A 24,730-nucleotide genomic window follows, 5' to 3' on the forward strand; every position below is an offset into this window, starting at 1 on the left:
CTTCTCGGAAGCTCTTAAATTTCTGTGGATGTTCCTTGCCACCTAATTCATGTACGTTCAACTCAAACGCTCAGTCTCCAGGGCGGTTTGTTTGACTTACGCAGTAATTTGGCCCATGGCAGTTGTTTATGATTGAGTTACAGTATATGATGCAGCACAGTTTGTTTGAACTAAGCATAAATATCTACTCCCCGTTTCTGACTAAAGAGGCTTCACAGCATATACAGGGTGTTTCAAAAAACGTGTCATTCGGACTTTATAAAAAAAACGGAGCGACGGAAAAATACGGGGTAATGGGCACTTGTGTGGCAACTGAATTTGCCATCTTGCAAAAATATTTTCATTTGATTTTAATTAAAATAAATTGAATTTCTTTAATTGAACTCCAAAATTTCCCATGTCAACCTAACGTTTTTTTACAGAATTTGAGAGCCAGTAGCGAACTTAGTCAGATCCACCAAGAAATCCGCTCGATATTGCAAATTGAACTGCCCAAAAAAAGTCCCGAAGTTGAGGCTTCAGAGTTTCGGGTATTCAACAGCGCACCAAATCAGTCGGAAAAATCCGCGGAGGGCAGGACATGATCCTGCCCCCATGAAGCTAGAACTGTTTATCGCCGGACCGGCGTGCAGCACAGACGCGCAGATAACAAGGCAGGTGACATTCCACCATACGTTGATAAGCGGCAAACAAAAATGATTCCGCCTCTTTTGTCCCGCCCTGTGTTTTTTCGACCTTCTATCTTTCATGGGGGCAGGATCATGTCCTCCTGTCCACGAATTTTTGCGTCGGATTTGGTGCGCCGTTGAATACCCGAAACTTTGAAGCCTCAATTTCCTGACTTTTTTTGGGCAGCTCCATTTGCAATATCGAGCGGATTTCTTAGTGGATCTGACTAAGTTCGCTACGGGCTCTCCAATTCTGTAAAAAAAAAACGTTAGGTTGACTTGGGAAATTTTGGAGTTCAATTAAAGAAATTCAATTTATTTTAATTAAAATCAAATGAAAATATTTTTTCAAGGTGGCAAATTCAGTTGCCACACAAATACCGTTTACCCCGTACTTTTCCGTCGCCCCGTTTTTTTTATAAAGTCCGTATGACACGTTTTTTGAAACACCCTGTATATGTATGCACAATGATCATACATAGTTTTTGTTTCTCTAAGCGTCAACAGCAATAGGATGACACTATTATAATGCAGTTTTGTAGCAGATGTTTCTGAGAGCAGATGTTTATGTTTGTGTAGAATGACTCTTACACTGAAGGTTTTGAACGTATCGTACAGTTGTTCAGAGTCCCAGATAGTGATATTTCTCTATATACCTGTGGGGTCCATCCTCATCATCTCAGTGTGACTGCTCCACCATACAAGGAAAGAGGCAATACAGTCATACTGTGCGTACCGGTCTTATGTGCAGAAATTTTGTTCACACCAGCCTTTTTCTTCCTTGCCTTTACTTTTTCGGTTTTGTCATCCTATTGATCTCTGTGCTTAGAACTAGCTTTGTCGGCTTGGTTCCTTGCAAACCACATTGTTGTCAGCTTGCTGCTACGGGCTCGTGTTTCAAAAGTGTAAAATAAACTTGTTGGACACCACGTGATAAATTTCACAGTCAGTGGCTATTTGCGTTTTCCTGTACATGACCACCTGCACACATCATGTTAGACCAGAGAGCGGTCAGCCTTATTGCTACATAAAAACACCATTTGCTACACCAGTGTTACTTGAAGGGTGTAAAAAGGGAAGAGACAGGTGTGAACGCATAAAAACACCCTTTTTGATACAGCACTTGGTGTAATAAAGAGTGTATTTTCTCATGCACCTTTTTTTACCCAGAAAGGGTGTTTTTGAATTTACTGCGTATATACACAGGGTGCCCCAGCTAAATGCGAACATATTTTATAATATATACAGGGTGTTTCAAAAAACGTGTCATTCGGACTTTATAAAAAAAACGGGGCGACGGAAAAGTACGGGGTAAACGGCATTTGTGTGGCAACTGAATTTGCCACCTTGAAAAAATATTTTCATTTGATTTTAATTAAAATAAATTGAATTTCTTTAATTGAACTCCAAAATTTCCCAAGTCAACCTTACGTTTTTTTTTTACAGAATTAGAGAGCCCGTGGCGAACTTAGTCAGATCCACCAAGAAATCCGCTCGATATTGCAAATGGAACTGCCCAAAAAAAGTCCCGAAATTGAGGCTTCAAAGTTTCGGGTATTCAACGGCGCACGAAACCAGACGCAAAGATTCGTGTAGAGGAGGACTTGCTCCTGCCCCATGAAATATAGAAGGTCGAAAAAACACAGGGCGGGAAAAAAGAGGCGGAATCATTTTTGTTTGCCGCTTATCAACGTATGGTGGAATGTCACCTGCCTTGTTATCTGCGCGTCTTGTGCTGCACGCCGGTCCGGCGATAAACTGTTCTAGCTTCATGGGGGCAGGAGCATGTCCTGCCCTCCGCGCATTTTTCCGACTGATTTGGTGCGCTGTTGAATATCCGAAACTCTGAAGCCTCAACTTCGGGACTTTTTTTGGGCAGTTCCATTTGCAATATCGAGTGGATTTCTTGGTGGATCTGACTAAGTTCGCTACGGACTCTCAAATTCTGTAAAAAAACGTTAGGTTGACTTGGGAAATTTTGGAGTTCAATTAAAGAAACTCAATTTATTTTAATTAAAATTAAATGAAAATATTTTTGCAAGATGCAAATTCAGTTGCTGCATAAGTGCCCTTTACCCCGTATTTTTCCGTCGCCCCGTTTGCTTATAAAGTCCGAATGACACGTTTTTTGATACACCCTGTATATATATATATATATATATATATATATATATATATATATAGCTGAAATGAAAATTGAAATTGAAATTTCACTACATACATTCGCGGTCGTCCGAACCCCATTCACCAAGTATATATATATATATACAGGGAACATCGGATATATATATACATCTCGAAAAAAGTCATATATATATATATACTGGAAGAAAGTGGTTCGGGCGACCGCGAAATTAAATAGGTACTAACAAAATATGAGGCAGACAACGAAGATGTAGGAAGTAGAAAAAGGGGGAGTTATTGATTTACTAGTGGAAAGTTAAGGGGGAAGTCAACGTTGCGGCGGAAGCTCCGCCTTCGTCAGGACTGAAGAATGACAAATGACACTTGGAGTTTTATACAGTCCTACAATGACGTCACAATCGGGGGGTCCCGCCACCTGGCGGCCGTCAGCAGGTCAAGTACAAGGAAGTGGTTGAGTCATGTCCGGTGAAGAGGTCATAGTCCGGGAGGTGGGAGGACGCTATCAACCTGATCGTAACATTTGCTGGAAATATCCCAAACATTAAGGGTATACTGAATCGACACTACAGGATACTTCAGCAATCCGAGCGCACAAAGGAAATTTTTCCGCAGGCACCTCGTGTCACCTACAGGCGCGCACGCAATCTGCTAGATAGCTTAGTTCATTCTAAAATCAACGAACCAAATGATTCACCAATGGGTTGTCACCCATGTGAAGGCCGCAGATGCCAAATATGCAAATCAATGCAAAACACCACCATAGCCGAAAGTACTAGTTCTCACTTCAGAGTGACAATTAGAGCAAATCTAGACTGTAATTCGTCCAACGTTATCTATCTCCTTCAATGTAACGCATGCCAAGCACAGTACGTGGGCCAGACAAAAACCGCATTCAGAATCAGATTTAACAATCACCGATCGGACGTGACGAAAACAACGAATCTTCCAGTTTCACGCCATTTTAGCCAGCCAGGGCATTCAATTAACGATGTTTCAATTTTCCTTCTTCAAACAAACTTCAGTTCCGACCGGTGCCGAGAACAGCCCGAATCTTACCTTATCTACAAATTCCAATCCATCATAAACGAGGACCCCAGTGTACTGTCAACAATAAGAAACTTATCTGCTTAGATAGTGTACTGCTGCTTGTTCCCCTTTTCTTTGCAGAACAACAGTCCACAGCCCTTGGATCCATCCCACCTCCCGGACTATGACCTCTTCACCGGACATGACTCAACCACTTCCTTGTACTTGACCTGCTGACGGCCGCCAGGTGGCGGGACCCCCCGATTGTGACGTCACTGTAGCACTGTATAAAACTCCAAGTGTCATTTGTCATTCTTCAGGCCTGACGAAGGCGGAGCTTCCGCCGCAACGTTGACTTCCCGCTTAACTTTCCACTAATAAATCAATAACTCCCCCTTTTTCTACTTCCTACATCTTCGTTGTCTGCCTCATATTTTGTTAGTACCTATATATATATATATATATATATATGACTTTTTCCGAGATGAAACCAATTGCATTAGAGCATAGGCTGAACGGCATTCCTTAGGAGGGCATTAGCAAAAGCCTAAAGCAGTATCTTACTTAACCTTCAATAATACACATTTGAATTATAAAAGCCACGAAGTCGTCCCAATGAGAACACCTGGTCCCTTTGGTCACCTGATACTGGAGCCGTTTTCAGAACAAAAAGCCGTTCGATAGATCGTCTGCAAAAAAATTCGTGAAAGAACACCTTTTTTTCTGTTTATTCATTGCACATATTCAGAGACGCGTATTTCCTTCACCCCCAATGTGAGAAGATGAAGGAGCACAGTGCCGCCTCATGCGTCGAAGATGAGCTTTAACTTGCGGAAACAAAACAAAAATAAATGTATCGGGTGCCTCTATCGGAACGGCTCTTATCTTGGGTAGCATTGTGTGTTTTCTTTTAATCTTTTTCCAGGACGCAAGAGGCGATAGTGTGCTCTTTCACCCTCTCACGTTGCGGGTGAAGGAAATACGCGTCTCCGAAGATGCGCAATAAACAAAATAAAGAAAATCATATCATGTTCCTTCACAATTTTTTTGCGTTGACTAAGACATTGCCTTAGGTGTTTGCTAATGCCCTCCTAAGGAGTGCCCTTCAGCCAACGCTATAATGCAATTGCTTCCATCTCGGAAAGAGTGATATATATATATATATATATATATATATATATAAAGAAGGGGGAAAAGCCATAAAAAAATAGGTAAATGATGCTAGACGTGTTTGAAATTCAAACTAACAGTTAAGATGGCTTATATGGCTGCACGTAGAGAAACAGATACTCATTGAACGATGCGACAGCACCAGAGGACACGTGTTTCGCCGTGTTTGCGGCTCGTCGGCCCTGGGTAGCTGCGCATCGTTCGGGATTGGCAAACCAGGGGTCACTCAGCGAGCGATGTACACCTGGGAGGGTGACTGAGTACTCCTCAATGCCACAGTGCAAGCCAGTGAATTATAAAGAAGGGGGAAAAGCCATTAAAAAAATAGGTAAATGATGCTAGACGTGTTTGAAATTCAAACTAACAGTTAAGATGGCTTCTATGGCTGCACGTAGAGAAACAGATACTCATTGAACGATGCGACAGCACCAGAGGACACGTGTTTCGCCGTGTTTGCGGCTCGTCGGCCCTGGGTAGCTGCGCATCGTTCGGGATTGGCAAACCAGGGGTCACTCAGCGAGCGATATACACCTGGGAAGGTGACCGAGCACTCCTCAATGCCACAGTGCAAGCCAGTGAATTATAAAGAAGGGGGAAAAGCCATTAAAGAAATGGGTAAATGATGCTAGACGTGTTTGAAATTCAAACTAACAGTTAAGATGGCTTCTATGGCTGCACGTAGAGAAACAGATACTCATTGAACGATGCGACAGCACCAGAGGACACGTGTTTCGCCGTGTTTGCGGCTCGTCGGCCCTGGGTAGCTGCGCATCGTTCGGGATTGGCAAACCAGGGGTCACTCAGCGAGCGATATACACCTGGGAAGGTGACCGAGCACTCCTCAATGCCACAGTGCAAGCCAGTGAATTATAAAGAAGGGGGAAAAGCCATTAAAAAAATAGGTAAATGATGCTAGACGTGTTTGAAATTCAAACTAACAGTTAAGATGGCTTCTATGGCTGCAGGTAGAGAAACAGATACTCATTGAACGATACGACAGCACCAGAGGACACGTGTTTCGCCGTGTTTGCGGCTCGTCGGACCTGGGTAGCTGCGCATCGTTCGGGATTGGCAAACCAGGGGTCACTCAGCGAGCGATATACACCTGGGAAGGTGACCGAGCACTCCTCAATGCCACAGTGCAAGCCAGTGAATTATAAAGAAGGGGGAAAGCCATTAAAAAAATAGGTAAATGATGCTAGACGTGTTTGAAATTCAAACTAACAGTTAAGATGGCTTCTATGGCTGCACGTAGAGAAACAGATACTCATTGAACGATGCGACAGCACCAGAGGACACGTGTTTCGCCGTGTCTGCGGCTCGTCGGCCCTGGGTAGCTGCGCATCGTTCGGGATTGGCAAACCAGGGGTCACTCAGCGAGCGATATACACCTGGGAAGGTGACCGAGCACTCCTCAATGCCACAGTGCAAGCCACTGAATTATAAAGAAGGGGGAAAAGCCATTAAAAAAATAGGTAAATGATGCTAGACGTGTTTGAAATTCAAACTAACAGTTAAGATGGCTTCTATGGCTGGACGTAGAGAAACAGATACTCATTGAACGATGCGACAGCACCAGAGGACACGTGTTTCGCCGTGTTTGCGGCTCGTCGGCCCTGGGTAGCTGCGCATCGTTCGGGATTGGCAAACCAGGGGTCACTCAGCGAGCGATATACATCTGGGAAGGTGACCGAGCACTCCTCAATGCCACAGTGCAAGTCAGTGAATTATAAAGAAGGGGGAAAAGCCATTAAAAAAATAGGTAAATGATGCTAGACGTGTTTGAAATTCAAACTAACAGTTAAGATGGCTTCTATGGCTGCACGTAGAGAAACAGATACTCATTGAACGATGCGACAGCACCAGAGGACACGTGTTTCGCCGTGTTTGCGGCTCGTCGGCCCTGGGTAGCTGCGCATCGTTCGGGATTGGCAAACCAGGGGTCACTCAGCGAGCGATATACACCTGGGAAGGTGACCGAGCACTACTCAATGCCACAGTGCAAGCCAGTGAATTATAAAGAAGGGGGAAAAGCCATTAAAAAATAGGTAAATGATGCTAGACGTGTTTGAAATTCAAACTAACAGTTAAGATGGCTTCTATGGCTGCACGTAGAGAAACAGATACTCATTGAACGATGCGACAGCACCAGAGGACACGTGTTTCGCCGTGTTTGCGGCTCGTCGGCCCTGGGTAGCTGCGCATCGTTCGGGATTGGCAAACCAGGGGTCACTCAGCGTGCGATATACACCTGGGAAGGTGACCGAGCACTCCTCAATGCCACAGTGCAAGCCAGTGAATTATAAAGAAGGGGGAAAAGCCATTAAAAAAATAGCATGATTTACCTATTTTTTAATGGCTTTTCCCCCTTCTTTATAATTCACTGGCTTGCACTGTGGCATTGAGGAGTGCTCGGTCACCTTCCCAGGTGTATATCGCTCGCTGAGTGACCCCTGGTTTGCCAATCCCGAACGATGTGCAGCTACCCAGGGCCGACGAGCCGCAAACACGGCGAAACACGTGTCCTCTGGGCCTGTCGCATCGTTCAATGAGTATCTGTTTCTCTACGTGCAGCCATAGAAGCCATCTTAACTGTTAGTTTGAATTTCAAACACGTCTAGCATCATTTACCTATTTTTTAATGGCTTTTCCCCCTTCTTTATAATTCACTGGCTTGCACTGTGGCATTGAGGAGTGCTCGGTCACCTTCCCAGGTGTATATCGCTCGCTGAGTGACCCCTGGTTTGCCAATCCCGAACGATGCGCAGCTACCCAGGGCCGACGAGCCGCAAACACGGCGAAACACGTGTCCTCTGGTGCTGTCGCATCGTTCAATGAGTATCTCTTTCTCTACGTGCAGCCATAGAAGCCATCTTAACTGTTAGTTTGAATTTCAAACACGTCTAGCATCATTTACCTATTTTCTTAATGGCTTTTCCCCCTTCTTTATAATTCACTGGCTTGCACTGTGGCATTGAGGAGTGCTCAGTCACCTTCCCAGGTGTATATCGCTCGCTGAGTGACCCCTGGTTTGCCAATCCCGAACGATGCGCAGCTACCCAGGGCCGACGAGCCGCAAACACGGCGAAACACGTGTCCTCTGGTGCTGTCGCATCGTTCAATGAGTATCTGTTTCTCTACGTGCAGCCATAGAAGCCATCTTAACTGTTAGTTTGAATTTCAAACACGTCTAGCATCATTTACCTATTTCTTTAATGGCTTTCCCCCCTTCTTTATAATTCACTGGCTTGCACTGTGGCATTGAGGAGTGCTCGGTCACCTTCCCAGGTGTATATCGCTCGCTGAGTGACCCCTGGTTTGCCAATCCCGAACGATGAGCAGCTACCCAGGGCCGACGAGCCGCAAACACGGCGAAACACGTGTCCTCTGGTGCTGTCGCATCGTTCAATGAGTATCTGTTTCTCTACGTGCAGCCATAGAAGCCATCTTAACTGTTAGTTTGAATTTCAAACACGTCTAGCATCATTTACCTATTTTTTTAATGGCTTTTCCCCCTTCTTTATAATTCACTGGCTTGCACTGTGGCATTGAGGAGTGCTCGGTCACCTTCCCAGGTGTATATCGCTCGTTGAGTGACCCCTGGTTTGCCAATCCCGAACGATGCGCAGCTACCCAGGGCCGACGAGCCGCAAACACGGCGAAACACGTGTCCTCTGGTGCTGTCGCATCGTTCAATGAGTATCTATATATATATATATATATATATATATAGAAGTTCAAAAAAAGACGCGGAAACAGATTTTAGGGAAGTTAAAAACACTAGTTTATTACATGGGGAGACGTTAAAAAGTAAAATGGGCAAGGGGTCGACGTTTCGACAGTGGCACTGTCTTCGTCAGGACAAAAGATGCGTAGCTGATTACACATTTCTTAAATAGGTTTGCTACATGACGTCATAATCGGTACTGGCACGCCACAGGCGTTTGTCAGTGAGTCAGATTCGGGAATATTCCAGAAGGTCAAGTCCGGGTGGTGATGTCATTCGCCGTAGGTCACTGTCCGCTTTGGGGAAAATTCCGGGAAGGGTGAGCGCTGCTTCAAACTTTACTGAAAAAAAGAAAAGAAAGAAAGAAAGAGAAACAGAAGGGAAACGAAAAGGAGGAAAGTGTAGCTCATCTAGGCGGCCAAATTTCTTACCGTTGAAAGTGCTCCCAGATCTTCGTTAATGGTTGATTGGAATTTGTAAATGAGATAAGATTCGCGTTGTTCCCTGCATCGATCTGAGCTAAAATTTGACTGGAGAATAAAAAGTGACACGCTATTTAGTGAATGACCTGGTTGTTTGAAATGGCGAGAGACCGGGAGGTTTGGCTTTTTGGTAACGTCAGATCGGTGGTTGTTGAACCTGATCCGAAATGATGTTTTAGTCTGACCTACGTATTGTGCTTGGCACATGTCGCACTGAATGACATAAATGACGTTAGATGAATTACAGTCGAAGTCACCGTTAATTTTGACGGAAAAATTGGAATTAGTACTTTTAAGTACTTGGGTGCTTTGCATTAATTTGCATATTTGACACCTTCGACCATCGCACGGGTGACAGCCGTTTCCTGGATGCGCTGCTTTGCTAACTTTAGAGCTAACTAGATTATCGTGCAGGTTGCGCGCGCGCCTGTAGGTTACCCGCGGTGGCTGAGGGAAAATTTGTCCCATGCGCTCTGATTGGAGAAGGATACTATGATGACGGTTTAGTATATTGTTAACGCTTGGAATATTGCTGCTAAATGTTAAGATGAGGTTTACGGAACCATTATCTAACACGCGTTTTTGGTTTTCGAACAGGGATTTGCGATCTGCTTTGCGGGCTTTGTTTAGAGCGTCGTCAACTAAGCTAGGTGGAAATTGACGACCGATGAATGTTTCCCTAAGTTGAGCTAGATTTCTGTCCAAGTCATCGTCACTGGAACAGATGCGCCTGTATCGAAGTGCTTGGCTGTAAGGGATGGCAAGTTTAGTATGACGCGGGTGACAACTGTTAAATGCTAGATACTGTTGAGAGTCCGTAGGTTTACGGAACAGGTTTGTGGACAAGGCCCCGTTGGTTAACTTTACTTGGACATTTCGGATCAGGTTCAACAACCACCGATCTGACGTTACCAAAAAGCCAAACCTCCCGGTCTCTCGCCATTTCAAACAACCAGGTCATTCACTAAATAGCGTGTCACTTTTTATTCTCCAGTCAAATTTTAGCTCAGATCGATGCAGGGAACAACGCGAATCTTATCTCATTTACAAATTCCAATCAACCATTAACGAAGATCTGGGAGCACTTTCAACGGTAAGAAATTTGGCCGCCTAGATGAGCTACACTTTCCTCCTTTTCGTTTCCCTTCTGTTTCTCTTTCTTTCTTTCTTTTCTTTTTTTCAGTAAAGTTTGAAGCAGCGCTCACCCTTCCCGGAATTTTCCCCAAAGCGGACAGTGACCTACGGCGAATGACATCACCACCCGGACTTGACCTTCTGGAATATTCCCGAATCTGACTCACTGACAAACGCCTGTGGCGTGCCAGTACCGATTATGACGTCATGTAGCAAACCTATTTAAGAAATGTGTAATCAGCTACGCATCTTTTGTCCTGACGAAGACAGTGCCACTGTCGAAACGTCGACCCCTTGCCCATTTTACTTTTTAACGTCTCCCCATGTAATAAACTAGTGTTTTTAACTTCCCTAAAATCTGTTTCCGCGTCTTTTTTTGAACTTCTGTAAAACTTCGTGGCCGTTTGATAATCCTTTTACCTCACCCTATATATATATATATATATAGTTGAAATAAATGGGAGACAGAAGACAAAAGTAGGGGAAGTAACAAAAAAAGGGTTTATTAAAACTTAAAAATCATGAAAGTTAGGGAGAATGTCTACGTTACGGCGGAAGCTCCGCCTTCTTCGGGACAAAAGAGCTAAATGTGGCCACGAGGCTGATAAGGGGCTTGAGAATGACGTGATCGGTTGGGGGAAATTCCCGCCACCTGGCGGTTGTCAGTTGGGGAAATTCCAGAGCGTTTCTGTGTCAGGTCCAGGAGTGGGGTCATCGTCCTTGTGGGTCAGTGGGGACCTTGATCTGGCTGAAACGAGAAAAGGCAACAGGGTCTTATCTAGGTTGTTAGACTTCTTATTGTTGACAGCATGCCAGGGTCCTCGTTAATGGCCGATCGGAATTTGTAAATTAGGTAAGATTCCCGTTGTTCCCGGGAGCGGTCGGAGGTAAAGTTCGACTGGAGAATAAAAACTGAGGCTTCGTTGATTGAATGTTCTGGTTGTTTGAAATGGCGTGAGACTGGGAGATTAGGTTTCTTGGTAACATCCGATCGGTGATTGTTGAATCTAATTCGGAAAGAAGTTTTTGTCTGACCCACGTATTGGGCCCGGCATGTGTTGCATTGGATTAGATAGATAACGTTGCATGAGTTACAGTCTACGTCTGCGTTGATCTTGACGGTAAAGTTGGAATTTGTACTTCTGACCGTTTGTGCGGTCTGCATTAACTTGCAAATCTGGCATCTCCTGCCATTACATGGATGACAGCCCGCCGGAGGGCTAGTGGGTTCGCCCACTTTAGAGCGGACCAAGCTATCTTGTAAGTTACGTGTACGTCTGTAAGCGACACGTGGTGGATTAGGAAATATGTTTTTCGTGCGTTCTGACTGGAGAAGGATACTGTGGTGGCGGCTAAGTATGTTGTTAATGTTTGGGATATTTCCGGCGAATGTTACAGTTAAGTTCACGGCATTACTTTCTGATTTGTTTTGTCTTGTCTCCAGTAAGCTTAGACGGTTTGCCTTGCGAGCTCTGTTGAGAGCATCTTGAACTAGATCGGGTGGATACTGACGACAGTATCCACGTCAGTATCCACCCGATCTAGTTCAAGATGCTCTCAACAGAGCTCGCAAGGCAAACCGTCTAAGCTTACTGGAGACAAGACAAAACAAATCAGAAAGTAATGCCGTGAACTTAACTGTAACATTCGCCGGAAATATCCCAAACATTAACAACATACTTAGCCGCCACCACAGTATCCTTCTCCAGTCAGAACGCACGAAAAACATATTTCCTAATCCACCACGTGTCGCTTACAGACGTACACGTAACTTACAAGATAGCTTGGTCCGCTCTAAAGTGGGCGAACCCACTAGCCCTCCGGCGGGCTGTCATCCATGTAATGGCAGGAGATGCCAGATTTGCAAGTTAATGCAGACCGCACAAACGGTCAGAAGTACAAATTCCAACTTTACCGTCAAGATCAACGCAGACGTAGACTGTAACTCATGCAACGTTATCTATCTAATCCAATGCAACACATGCCGGGCCCAATACGTGGGTCAGACAAAAACTTCTTTCCGAATTAGATTCAACAATCACCGATCGGATGTTACCAAGAAACCTAATCTCCCAGTCTCACGCCATTTCAAACAACCAGAACATTCAATCAACGAAGCCTCAGTTTTTATTCTCCAGTCGAACTTTACCTCCGACCGCTCCCGGGAACAACGGGAATCTTACCTAATTTACAAATTCCGATCGGCCATTAACGAGGACCCTGGCATGCTGTCAACAATAAGAAGTCTAACAACCTAGATAAGACCCTGTTGCCTTTTCTCGTTTCAGCCAGATCAAGGTCCCCACTGACCCACAAGGACGATGACCCCACTCCTGGACCTGACACAGAAACGCTCTGGAATTTCCCCAACTGACAACCGCCAGGTGGCGGGAATTTCCCCCAACCGATCACGTCATTCTCAAGCCCCTTATCAGCCTCGTGGCCACATTTAGCTCTTTTGTCCCGAAGAAGGCGGAGCTTCCGCCGTAACGTAGACATTCTCCCTAACTTTCATGATTTTTAAGTTTTAATAAACCCTTTTTTTGTTACTTCCCCTACTTTTGTCTTCTGTCTCCCATTTATTTCAACTATAATTACGTAGCCGTCCGATCCAACTCCAACTTTTCAAGATATATATATATATATATATATTTAAAAAATATGTTCGCATTTAGCTGGGACACCCTCTATGACCATGGTATAAAGAACCAGTGTCGAAAATCGATCGTGTAACATTCACCCGTCCATGCTCCTAGAAATGTGACTGGACAACGACGAAGTGTCACCATTGTCAACGTGACAGTGCGCAATCACAACGAACGGGCCAGAACAGATTCGTCTCCAATATCATCCTTCGCAGAATGAAACTAGGGACTGTAGCTGCCATATTTGTCATGGCAATCCTGGGCAACGATTGGAACAGGGGTACATCGGCATTTGGACCCGTTTCGAAGAGAGTTGACCCGATACAAGGTACTGTGCACCCGCGACTACCGCCATATTAGGAGCTGTATGAGATCGATGTTGCCCATTATACTTTCTAATATTGCGGCTGCAGCGTGGCAAGGAAGTGGTCCCGGCTCTCATATTCAGTTGTGTTTTGGTTTGTTGGGGTTTAGAAAGAAGGCTAGGAAATTCAAGCTTGCCGGTAGGATAAGTCCTGGTTAGACGGCCTCATTGCGTACTCATTGGGCATTGGCTCATTGGACGGATGGAACGGGCTCATTGGCTATGCGTACTCATTGGACATATCAATCTAACCTCTCAGTGTACAGGTAGAGTCTACTAAATGAACTTCATCTAGCTCGGCTTAGTGCTCATAAATAGAGTGACAGCGCCACAGAAGATGTTCTTGATCGTTGTATGCAACGTTTCCTTATATATCTACGTGCAATGTTTTCGCCGCGAGCAAATAACATGAGACTGTCTGATCCGTACGCTCTTCACGGCGTGCTCTGACCAATAGACCTCACCCTGTTTGTAAACAAATGACGTCATAGTGTTCAACAGCGCCACCAGTTTGGTAAGTTGAACTGCGCTGGAAGCTAGTCACGCAGCTGAAAGTCACGGTCTTGAGGGGATTACGAATGTCGCTGAAGGGGACGCGACCTTCGGTCCTATTTTTCTTTCAGTAGGAGGCAGCGAACAAGTACCCATTCGTGGAACCCAGCCCTCCCATTCTGATTTGTTTCGGTTTCAGTCTGTCTACCAACGTGATGATGACGTTTCTCGGGTAGAGTTCTATTGCAGATCAAGCTAACCGTTTTGGATAGAATCCACAGCAGGTACACTGCCCTTGTAACTTGAAGTGCATGGGACCCGCATCTCACTATAACAGTAGCAGCATTCGAGCAGCAGAAGTTATGGAGCATACCTAAAAGTGTGGTGTTATACCTGCATTTACGTTGTAACACGACGAAAGACAAAACTCAGTTCGCACGCAGTGTTTGACTTCCGTAGGATTGCGTTCACGTGGGCCGGCCATTTCGAGTACTCAAGTCAATTCTTGCGTTTTCACGACAACAGCGACTATATCCAGTTGGCGGGAAACACTAGAACGGAAACAAGACCATTTTCATTCTTCTGAAATATATTGTGCGACCTTGGTTAATTTGTTTTTATCCCACAATTTTGCTCCCGAAATCGGCGGTCACTTTGAGCTGTATATTGACATGCTGTATTGATGAGACGGAAAAAGCTACAAGGACAACTGTGAAACGGAGTCTTGGAACGCCAGTCCACATGACTGTACAGCGTTTTTGATGGCTCTTCCTTTCCTTTTGGGCACCGCAAATTATTTAGGGCGTTGTAGGAGTTGTCGTACCACTCCCGGTGTACGCGGGACTGACCGACTTTACTTGAAATATTTGCAGAAAATAAGAAGATCTTGTTGAGGAACCATCTACGATTATCCACCCGCAACATACTTACCCTGAACAGTGCTCCTTATGAAGAACGCCTACCACTGAGTCATCAGAACAGGTTTTTTATTGAATTTGATTTCAACAACTTCAATGGAGATTGTGCGGCCAGCGCTCACTACGGTCCCACGGTTAAACGGGGTTCACTGCTACAGCTATGCGACAATCTTCCTAATCCGTAAGTACTCCTTTAGTGCATATGTAATCAACGGTCTTGTAGACGGTTGTCAGAGTGTCAGTGTTTTTGCCGTACTGCTTGGGACACGGTACTCTAAAATCTCCAGCCGGTGGCGGAGCGACATCCTATCTACCATCCTAACCTATCCTATCTACATCCTATCGATGATGCCGTGCACGACTAAACTATACCAATACGCCTCCTGAGGGGAGGTCCTCCTCAACTGCTCTCCCTACAGACGACGCTAAATATCAAGGGGTTCTCTCCATCCGACAGGTGGCGGTGTGTTGCCTTACCTCGCAGACCCGTATATTAAAAGGGAGTCTGGCCATTGATGGGTCATGCCTATACCTGAAACTCCACCCACTTTTTCAGCTTTCCGACCAATGAAGTCTTGAAATATGGGGCGCTATCAATCAGCCTATCCTCACTATTTGCCCTCTTATCCAACATGGGCAAGTAGTAGACGTAGGAGCATTAAATCGACGTGGATACTTTCGACCATCGCTATCGTCTGATATCGGAGGATATTTGGAGCAGGATACTTTCCGCCCAAGGAGGAGCGCGAGCCAAGACCGCCCCGCGCGTTTCGCAGCCGGGCGCCGCGTACAGAGGGCTTTCCTTCTCACATTCGAGCATGCATGAACATGCAAAGTACATAACCACCAACCAAAATGTTATTGCCCCCCCACCTTATTCCCTCTCCGGCCCAGTTCCACATACAATACATCCTGAGTGAGGAAGTCCACTCCATGGAAGAGTGTTTCATCTCCCCATGCTTCCCCTTAACATAGCGTACTTTCCTTCTCGCGCCCAGACATGCAAGCAACAGACATACACATTTGTACAAGTGAAAATATTTTATTAATCTAAAGGACTAGCAATCAGCATAGAGAGGTGTAAAGTTGAAACGAACAATTTCTGCAGGCAACATTCACATTCTACACACACACACCACAAATTTTATGATATTGTAATATCTGCAGTTAAACCAATTTAATATCAAATGGATAGATTCGATAACTCGACCGGGCAGACAATCACTTCCCCAGAGCATATATTTATTAAAGAACCTACAGGAACACAACTTTTAATTAAGGAAGGGATTCTTAGTTCATACAATAATAATTAAAATTAAAATTTCTACCATAACAAGTCTGAGCTTCTTCTATGTGACCTCCATCTTCTTGTTGTAAATCAACATAAAAAAATCATACATGTAAATAATTAATTATTCCATGCTCAAATCATTTCAGTGCTATTAAATACGAGTCTTTTCGATTGAAGAGCACTACAGGGGGGACACACCGCACCATCCAGGAAAGCACTAATTAAACAATAGTTAACACTGTCAGAGGGACATCATTAGCACAACTTTTAATTAAAGAATCTTGAACTTCGAAGCTTGCTATCAATACGACCTGAGCTAGGACGAATGCCGAGGAACGCGAACTATATAGGGAGGACAATTTTCTTTGATATGAAAGATGATACAGCCCTCACTTTCTTGTGCATTCAGAATCATTACATGTACACACATTAAATACAATTCCGACTCACATTTACGCATGTTGCCGAACATTTCCATGAGAAGAACACAGTGACACACACACGCACACACACAAGCTCAGATAAACTTATTTCCTGACCCCAGTCCGCTAGAACAGGTTTCACCTCTCCTTTCACACGTCCCTCTTTCACTCTTTCCCCGAAACGCGCGGGAAATCTCCCTAAATCCCAATCGACGATTCCCTCCCAAAGTCAAAATACATATTGGGTGCCATCATCATTAGAGTGAAGGATGATATCAATCCACTAGTAACACCATAAATGCAACGACTGATCTTGCTGTTATATGAAGGCGATATTTTTTTATTATCCTAATTGAACAATATACAATGATCACAAATAGTCTATATGTAAGCATCGTCAGGGTGGCCAATTCGAATTTTGTTGTAACTCACCCCCCCGTTTTGTTTGTTTGTATGTTTATCAGATCACCATCACAAATAGGTGTAAGTAAATAATAATTAACTGATTATATTAATCGAAAGCTACCAAATACGAATCTACCAAGTGAAGAGCAAAACGCAGGAACATGTGGATAGTTGGAGAAGTAGAATCAGACACACGATCACAGCAACAATTATCATTAGTCAACACTACAAATATTATGCTAAAAAGAGGAGCACAAGTTAAGAACATGTATATAGATGGAGAAAGTATAGAGCAGTAAAATCAGACACACAGAATCGTAGCAAGAATTAGCAATAGTCAATGCTTAAAGAATTAATAATAATGATCTACTTATACTCATCGAAGGCTACCAAATACGAATCTATCAAGTGAAGAGAAAACAACAGGAACATATAGACAGATGGAGGATTTATATCAAGCACTCAGAATCGTAGCAACCATTATCGTTTGTCATTGCTTGGAGGAATAATTATTCTCAACTTATATTAATCGAAAGGTACCAAATACGAATCTGTCAAAAGAGGAGCAAAACACAGGAACATGTAGATATATGGAGAAAGTCTGGAGGAGTAGAATCAAACCCACAGAATCGTAGCACCAATTATCGATAGTCAATGTTACAAATAACATGCTAACAGGGGAACATCGAATAATCATTAAATGGATATAATCACGGCGAGCAGTCATAGAGGTAAACAATCAATAGTCAATGCTAAAAAGTGTCAGAGGGATATTATTAACACAACTTTTAATTAAAGAAGAGTTAACTTTTATGCATGCTGTCATTGCGACCTTACCTAGGGCAAACACCAAGCAACACGAATTTCTATAGCAGGACAGTGTTCATCAATCTGAAAGAGGCTACAAAGCCTACATTCTTTTGCATTCGGGATCATTACATGTGCACAGATTAAACGCAATTTTGACTCACATTCTCGGATTTTGTTGAATATTTCCATGAGAAAGACAAAATAGCATACACACAGAGACAAGTTCACTGTCCCCCAGTCCCTACAGAACCGGTTTTCCCCGTCTTTTCATTTGTCCCTCTCCATTCTTTTCTGGAAACCTACGAGAGAGGTCCCCCACCGCAACCTACGGTTTCCCCATGGCCGAAATTCCTGTTGTATGGTAAATCAGTGGACTGAAGGATGACATCAACGCACAAGTAACGTCATAGATTTTTCAACAATACAATGGTTAAAAGGAAACGGCATGCTTTAATTGAACGTAGAATCCCCAAGTGAAGAAGTTGTAACACAAAGTAAACATCATCGCTTTTCTTTGCTTTTTCTCTCTGTAGCATTCATTATCACTACAAATTTTAAATATACTCATACCGTTTTTTTTAACATTATGGATAAACAACCGCTTCACATGTATCGAATCATTATTCTCTCCCTTAATCAGGAGCATAAATTTGAAAATGAAAGAACATATGGTAATACATCTATAAGCTTACTTTTATTTTTTTATTTTTTTGAGAAGTTTCGTGGCTTCGAAGACTATTTCAAGACAACTGCCAAAATAGTCCAATGCATAATTGAAAGAACGAGCATGACCTCATTTATCAACATATAATGTAAGGATCACTGTCCCAAATTTACATCACGTGACACAAATGCAATGAAAGCAGATAAAATGAGAACAACGAACATGACCATTTAGTGATGGGAAGCTCTTTTTTTGTATACTTAGACAGTCATAAACAGCCTATGTCAGGAACTGATTTTCTGGCGGTGAAATGACAAACAACAAACAAACAAACATATATTTTTCATTGACCTACAAGAACGAGCTGGGCTGGAAATATTCCTTCAAAGCCCACGAGTTCTCTCAGGTATTCCTCGCTGCATGCAAGCAACCTTTTCTCAGGTGTGAGAAGGCACAGACAAAACCTTTCTAGCTGGCTACAACACAATTGACCATAAGCTCCCAATCCCGTCAACAATAGAACGTGGAGATGTAGGGTCTTTTTACGACTTCAAACGCCCCAAGGATGGAAGTAATTGATGTTGGGGGAGAATCGGTACACAGGATGACGATAAAATTCTCTCCACACACACCTCAAACCACCGCTTTTCTTCTTTACACATTACTATCATGTTTCAAACTTAACAAAATAACTCAATCGAAAATATTTTTGAGTGTCAAAACAGACCAACCAATGCTATATGAGGACGAATTGTTTACATCAGCATATGGACTCAACAAGACAAACAGGACGAGCGAAAGCTTTGTGAAGCTTCTAAAACAACCGTGAAAATAAACAATTCCACAGATGAAAAAAAAAAAAAAAAAGAACGAGTATAGATTATTTTCTCTACACCTAGCAAGTCAATGAATGTTCAACTGGAATCTTGTAAACTACTCCACTTCTTTGCCAATCAACCAAACGAATTTGATTACATTAGAAGGAGAAAACATAATTATTAATCATCTTTTCCAAATCGTACGGAGATTCATAGAGATGCTCCCCAAATGCCACAGCCGAGGCCTCTGTTGGAATTAGCGCGCAGACGAAATAGTGTTCTCACATATATTTCGTGTAAACTGCTCTAACTTTGCCCATCATCCAAATGAATTTGATTTCATTAGAAGGAGACAATGTAGTAACTTTAGACAAACACGCAGAATGGCTTAATTTAGAACTCGTGAAAATAGATGATTATCATCTATAACGGTCTTTCAAATTCAAAATAGTATGCAGATACACATAAATACCCTAAATACTGCAATTGAATCCGTTTTTCCTTTTTTTTTACTTTTAGAGAATCAGCATTCAGAGGGAATAGTGTTCCTACACAAAACTATTGTCACATGTTAACATTGTCGTTAAGGCATTTTTCATCCTAGTAATCTAGTGTTGACATTAGAACATTCTCACTTTTTTGTGTGCGAAAACTTGCAACAATATGTAATCTGGATGTCTGAAAGCAACAACAATATAGCGGACGGAAAAAGTGATTTCATGGTCGACATCCAATCTCATTCATGACAATCATTTCAATATAGTGAGCATGTCAAAGGATGTGTAATCACAAAAGGCCTTTGCATCTCAATTGTCTCGCGACGTAAATCCACAGTTATTATTATTAAAAGGCCTCTGGCCAAGTGTTCCAGGTTACGAATACATTTACGAAGAGTGCGATTTTAGCAATATACAAGCTTTAGTCATGTGACTGATACGTCGACGACAAGAGGACACGAAGGTTGCGAAGGTCACACTGACATAGAATTTTGTCGATAACCGACAAAATGATTAAGAAGAAGCTTGATTAAGAGGGTATGATTAAACAGAAGCAAACTTGAAGAGGCAACTGCATTGGAATGATGTGCGTTCGTGAAGACGTTATACCTCCGACGATGAAGAAAGCGATTTCAAAGCAACACTCACGGTTTCAGCGATGCGCCCGAATCCCCGATGCGCAATGACGGGCACCCATGTGGCAACATGTGCAAGTCACGCACGACGCATCCAAGCCCCCCCCAAACGCGCAATCGCAACGCGCAACGCAAGCCCAACGCGGTATCCCGACTGTGTTGCTTGTCTCCTGAAACGTCTTCGTCATCGTCGGAGGTATAACGTCTTCACGAACGCACATCATTCCAATGCAGTTGCCTCTTCAAGTTTGCTTCTGTTTAATCATACCCTCTTAATCAAGCTTCTTCTTAATCATATCGTCGGTTATCGACAAAATTCTATGTCAGTGTGACCTTCGCAACCTTCGTGTCCTCTTGTCGTCGGCGTATCAGTCACATGACTAAAGCTTGTATATTGCTAAAATCGCACTCTTCGTAAATGTATTCGTAACATGGAACACTTGGCCAGAGGCCTTTTAATAATAATAACTGTGGATTTACGTCGCGAGACAATTGAGATGCAAAGGCCTTTTGTGATTACACATCCTTTGACATGCTCACTATATTGAAATGATTGTCATGAATGAGATTGGATGTCGACCATGAAATCACTTTTTCCGTCCGCTATATTGTTGTTGCTTTCAGACATCCAGATTACATATTGTTGCAAGTTTTCGCACACAAAAAAGTGAGAATGTTCTAATGTCAACACTAGATTACTAGGATGAAAAATGCCTTAAAGGTGCCGTAAACAGGTAAAAAAGGTGCACATTTCTTTGTGTTATATTATTGAAACTTAGTCAGTGAAAACTCCTTGCAATTACTAACGCTCAAAAACAAAAGGCGCTTGCATACGGATGAAATATTCACTGCACTCTTTCGCATTTTAGCTCCGCCCCGCGCTCTAACTTTACGTCATTTTGACGTAGCGCTTTCCCCACCAATTACGATTGAGTGTTCCACGTATAATTTTATTTCAAATGCGGAATTGGACTAGATGAACGTGAGTCCTCTTTTATTCAAAATCTAAACAGTTACAGCCTCAAACTGAGAAAGAAATGCGTTTAATTTAGGTATCATACGCGCACTACGTTTTCAGGGCAGTAGCACGCAGCACACCACGAGCGCGAATGAATATCCGGGACTACAGTTCCGGAATCTTAGGTAGGTGCGCGATGGAACATCTTCGTCATCTTCGAATGGTTCCGACAACTGGGCTGCCGTACTTTGGTTTGATCCACGCGGCATCGCGTCACCAGTTCGCGTGGTACAGTGGCTAGCGTGCTGGCCATGTCACGTCGTGACTGGGAGGAACCCGGGTTCGAATCGCGTCATGTGATAGCAGCCCAGCTGTTGACGTTTGCGCCAGCCGGAGATGTTGAAGATGTCATGACGTTGAATTTCGGAACCACGGAGCGCAAAACGTCGTTTCACACAAACAAACTGAGCGCTCCGATAACAGCTGATAACGAAGTGTGTTTATTGGCTGGTAATTTGAAACGTCATGTGCGCAGCTGGGCCGCCCGATTGGACGGCAAAACGCTACGTAGCCATGTGACGTATGCGATGTGGAGAGAGGCTCGCTGGTTACTCATCTTTGAAAGCAGTTATACGGGTCAATGAGCTGGCACGATCCGAACGAAATGTATATTTGGGTATTATGAGCTGCGTTCTTTCATGGGGTATCATTATTTCAGAAATGTTTGGTGGCCTGTTTACGGCCCCTTTAACGACAATGTTAACATGTGACAATAGTTTTGTGTAGGAACACTATTCCCTCTGAATGCTGATTCTCTAAAAGTAAAAAAAGGAAAAACGGATTCAATTGCAGTATTTAGGGTATTTATGTGTATCTGCATACTATTTTGAATTTGAAAGACCGTTATAGATGATAATCATCTATTTTCACGAGTTCTAAATTAAGCCATTCTGCGTGTTTGTCTAAAGTTACTACATTGTCTCCTTCTAATGAAATCAAATTCATTTGGATGATGGGCAAAGTTAGAGCAGTTTACACGAAATATATGTGAGAACACTATTTCGTCTGCGCGCTAATTCCAACAGAGGCCTCGGCTGTGGCATTTGGGGAGCATCTCTATGAATCTCCGTACGATTTGGAAAAGATGATTAATAATTATGTTTTCTCCTTCTAATGTAATCAAATTCGTTTGGTTGATTGGCAAAGAAGTGGAGTAGTTTACAAGATTCCAGTTGAACATTCATTGACTTGCTATGTGTAGAGAAAATAATCTATACTCGTTCTTTTTTTTTTTTTCATCTGTGGAATTGTTTATTTTCACGGCTGTTTTAGAAGCTTCACAAAGCTTTCGCTCGTCCTGTTTGTCTTGTTGAGTCCATATGCTGATGTAAACAGTTCGTCCTCATATAGCATTGGTTGGTCTGTTTTGACACTCAAAAATATTTTCGATTGAGTTATTTTGTTAAGTTTGAAACATGACAGTAATGTGTAAAGAAGAAAAGCGTTGGTTTGAGGTGTGTGTGGAGAGAATTTTATCGTCATCCTGTGTACCGATTCTCCCCCAACATCAATTACTTCCATCCTTGGGGCGTTTGAAGTCGTAAAAAGACCCTACATCTCCACGTTCTTTTGTTGACGGGATTGGGAGCTTATGGTCAATTGTGTTGTAGTCAGCTAGAAAGGTTTTGTCTGTGCCTTCTCACACCTGAGAAAAGGTTGCTTGCATGCAGAGAGGAATACCTGAGAGAACTCGTGGGCTTTGCAGGAATATTTCCAGCCCAGCTCGTTCTTGTAGGTCAATGAAAAATATATGTTTGTTTGTTTGTTGTTTGTCATTTCACCGCCAGAAAATCAGTTCCTGACATAGGCTGTTTATGACTGTCTAAGTATACAAAAAAAGAGCTTCCCATCACTAAATGGTCATGTTCGTTGTTCTCATTTTATCTGCTTTCGTTGCATTTGTGTCACGTGATGTAAATTTGGGACAGTGATCCTTAAATTATATGTTGATAAATGAGGTCATGCTCGTTCTTTCAATTATGCATTGGACTATTTTGGCAGTTGTCTTGAAATAGTCTTCGAAGCCATGAAACTTCTCAAAAAAATAAAAAATAAAAGTAAGCTTATAGATGTATTACCATATGTTCTTTCATTTTCAAATTTATGCTCCTGATTAAAGGTGTTGTGACAGTTGGTTTCGAGCTTTCCCAGATAAATAAGAAAAACTATTCTATCACCCGACATCATTCCATATTCAAGTTTTCAGGTCCATGACGTAAACAGGTACGGAGAAAAACGGCCCCGAAGAAGCGACATCATTGACGTCACACAGGAGCAGCGAGGGAAGACGCGCGTCTCCCAAGCCAAATGGGGGAGAGGGGTCCATGAGGTCACACCGTGGGTCGTCGTTTTGTGGCTGCGCCTATTTTCCGAACCAATTTAGCGAGAAGAAAAATTATTTTTCCCACTGTGTTCTCATAATGAGTACGATGCATATATATTATGCTTCAACACATCAGAGAAAGTGTCGCAACACCTTTAAGGGAGAGAATAATGATTCGATACATGTGAAGCGGTTGTTTATCCATAATGTTAAAAAAAACGGTATGAGTATATTTAAAATTTGCAGTGATAATGAATGCTACAGAGAGAAAAAGCAAAGAAAAGCGATGATGTTTACTTTGTGTTACAACTTCTTCACTTGGGGATTCTACGTTCAATTAAAGCATGCCGTTTGCTTTTACCCATTGTATTGTTGAAAAATCTATGACGTTACTTGTGCGTTGATGTCATCCTTCAGTCCACTGATTTACCATACAACAGGAATTTCGGCCATGGGGAAACCTTAGGTTGCGGTGGGGGACCTCTCCCGTAGGTTTCCAGAAAAGAATGGAGAGGGACAAATGAAAAGACGGGGAAAACCGGTTCTGTAGGGACTGGGGGACAGTGAACTTGTCTCTGTGTGTATGCTATTTTGTCTTTCTCATGGAAATATTCAACAAAATCCGAGAATGTGAGTCAAAATTGCGTTTAATCTGTGCACATGTAATGATCCCGAATGCAAAAGAATGTAGGCTTTGTAGCCTCTTTCAGATTGATGAACACTGTCCTGCTATAGAAATTCGTGTTGCTTGGTGTTTGCCCTAGGTAAGGTCGCAATGACAGCATGCATAATAGTTAACTCTTCTTTAATTAAAAGTTGTGTTAATATCCCTCTGACACTTTTTAGCATTGACTATTGATTGTTTATCTCTATGACTGCTCGCCGTGATTATATCCATTTAATGATTATTCGATGTTCCCCTGTTAGCATGTTATTTCTAACATTGACTATTGATAATTGCTGCTACGATTCTGTGTGTTTGATTCTACTCCTCCAGACTTTCTCCATATATCTACATGTTCCTGTGTTTTGCTCCTCTTTTGACAGATTCGTATTTGGTAGCTTTGGATTAATATA

General features: G+C 42.9%; 1 protein-coding gene across 1 annotated transcript in view; it reads left to right on the forward strand.

Annotated features, from left to right (window-relative positions):
• The first annotated feature begins 13,154 nt into the window (after positions 1–13,154).
• Positions 13,155–24,730, forward strand: part of LOC135386441 (uncharacterized) — a 97,111-nt gene continuing 85,535 nt past the window's right edge. Inside the window, exons 1-2 of the mRNA XM_064616353.1 lie at positions 13,155–13,325; positions 14,726–14,951. Coding sequence (XP_064472423.1) covers positions 13,214–13,325; positions 14,726–14,951 — 338 coding nt within the window. The 5' untranslated portion in view covers positions 13,155–13,213. The remainder of the gene's footprint in view (positions 13,326–14,725; positions 14,952–24,730) is intronic.

Source organism: Ornithodoros turicata, chromosome 1 (assembly GCF_037126465.1).
Source record: "Ornithodoros turicata isolate Travis chromosome 1, ASM3712646v1, whole genome shotgun sequence".
Lineage (NCBI taxonomy): Eukaryota > Metazoa > Arthropoda > Arachnida > Ixodida > Argasidae > Ornithodoros > Ornithodoros turicata.